The sequence below is a fragment of the Rosa chinensis genome, chromosome 6 (assembly GCF_002994745.2).
Source record: "Rosa chinensis cultivar Old Blush chromosome 6, RchiOBHm-V2, whole genome shotgun sequence".
Classification (NCBI taxonomy): domain Eukaryota; kingdom Viridiplantae; phylum Streptophyta; class Magnoliopsida; order Rosales; family Rosaceae; genus Rosa; species Rosa chinensis.
Genome location: NC_037093.1, coordinates 1525968 through 1528130, shown reverse-complemented (window position 1 = coordinate 1528130; position 2163 = coordinate 1525968). Strand labels below are relative to the sequence as shown.

The following is a 2163-nucleotide window of genomic DNA, read 5'->3' as shown; positions in this document are numbered from 1 at the left end:
CCATAACTTTCTCATACGAACTCCATTGACGCGTTCCACATGTCCACGAACTCGTATCGACGCGCTCTACAACTTTTGTGAAGGAAGTTTTCCTAGAATCCCAACATATAAAAATTCAAACTTCACACGACCCCCTAAACTGTGAAATTCGAATAATTATACGTACAAAAACTATTCCACTTCACATACAACCTACGAATAAAGTACAATAACAAATATTCGTACAACTGGTCCATTATTAATTACCAAAATTAAATAACAGAAAACCAGGTCATCACACGAATAGACCTAAATCCTCCCAAATATACAATTCCATAATATGCACAAGTTTGAAGTAGATTTGTGATACTATATCATGCGCCATGTTAAAGTAAAAAGTAAAAACATAGATATGCTATAGAGAAAAAGATATCGCAAGTGAGTAGAAATGATAAAAACAAGAATTCTCTATAAATTGCCGAGTAAATTACATCTTTTATAGTACATCAAAATTGATCTATCTAAAATATGTGGGTCAAATTAGGTTGATGACGATAATGAGTGGAAGGTCGATATCACTTCAGGCCTATTCTCAAAGTAGAATAGGTGGGAAGAAGGCTATTATGAACCCTAAACCCTAACTAGAATAGCTACTAAAACAAAAGAAGTGTCAAAATTGTAGAACATTTGATCATCACCGATCTTAACTTAGTATTCTGGCTCCCAACTTAGGAGCAATAAGATCAAAAAAGGTCTCTTCTCTGCACGGAATCGTGAGACCGCCCATCGGATGATTGAAGCCAAACTCATCTTCAGCTCGCTTAAGCAAGTCCTTGAATGAAAGGTGGTTCAAGTAAGATACTGACACCACATACCTCTTCTTCTCAATTTGCTCTCCCACATAAACTGCAACATGCCCTTTCGGAACTTCATGGTTGTGAGACTTAACTCTCAAAATTTGCTTCACATTTTGCACCAACGAAGGCAAACGAACTGGACCCATACCTGTTTCAGAGTTTGGAGTAGTGAAAAATGATGGGTCAGTCCCTCCTTAATTGGAGGTGAGAAACCATGTGGTAAATCACATGATGAAAGCATGAGAAACCATGCTTACTTGACCCATTAATTGAAGAAGACTATAACTGCATGGTAGAGCTATAGGATGGAGCAGTGTTTTTGTTGAAAATGATAGTACAAGATGGCGGTTGAAGTCTTTGTCATTAATTGATGAAGGAAACATGCAATTAATGTAGCATGCAAACATAGAACGTAAGAAATGGAAAAGCATGACTTTGCTTTTCATGTCACACCTTCAACCTGCCATGAAGAGCACTGCCTATAATTGGCATGAAAGATTGCAGCAATATAATGAAGGCAGAGAGTCCAAACTACAAAAGGAGAAAAAACATCTTCATCCAAGTAGAGAGTGAAGAGTGTTTACTACATGTTGAGAGTGTAGTTGTGGTTAGGTAGCAAAACAAGTGTGTGAGACAGTTTCCTTCAAGTAGTGTTTTTGAAGTTGTGTATCTCTTGTACCCACATTATCATATAGTGGAAGTTCTTGTTGTTGCTACCCCGTGGACGTAGGCATCTTGCCGAACCACGTTATATCCGGTGTTCATTTTCCTTTACTCATTTTATTTCCTTACATATTTATCATTTTGTGGTTGGAGTTGTTATTTCCATTCTATTACTTTTCCCAACAGTGGTATCAGAGCTCTTGGTTCGTGAGGTGTTAGAATGGAAGGTTCAAGGAGAACCATGATCCGACTTAACCACACTAATTGAATTACATGGAAGCCGAGAATGGAGGATATTCTTTATTGCAAAGATTTGCTTGAGCCAATCGAATGAGAGGAGGCCAAGTCGGAAGGAACTTCGGTTGCAATTTGGACGAAGATGAACCGTAAAGCCATCGGTCATATTCGCGAATGGGTGGATGATTGTGTATTCGACAATGTGTCCAATGAAACCAACACACATGAACTATGGTTGAAGTTCGCGTCCTTGTTCGAGAAGAAGACTGCTGCCAAGAAAGCATTTCTAATCAAGGAGCTTGTAAACATAAAGTACAAAGATGGTGTTAGAGTGACGGAGCACCTCAACAACTTCCAAAGTACAATCAATCAATTGGCCATGATGGACATGAAGATTGATGATGAGTTACAAACCTTGTTGCTATTG

The 2163-nt window shown here is 38.4% G+C and overlaps 1 protein-coding gene across 1 annotated transcript; it reads right to left on the bottom strand.

The window, feature by feature from the left end:
- Positions 1-682: 682 nt before the first annotated feature.
- Positions 683-982, bottom strand: LOC112169598 (auxin-induced protein 15A). Its single transcript, XM_024306652.1, has one exon. It carries the CDS (start codon positions 980-982, stop codon positions 683-685), a length of 300 nt encoding a protein of 99 aa, XP_024162420.1.
- Positions 983-2163: the final 1181 nt, after the last annotated feature.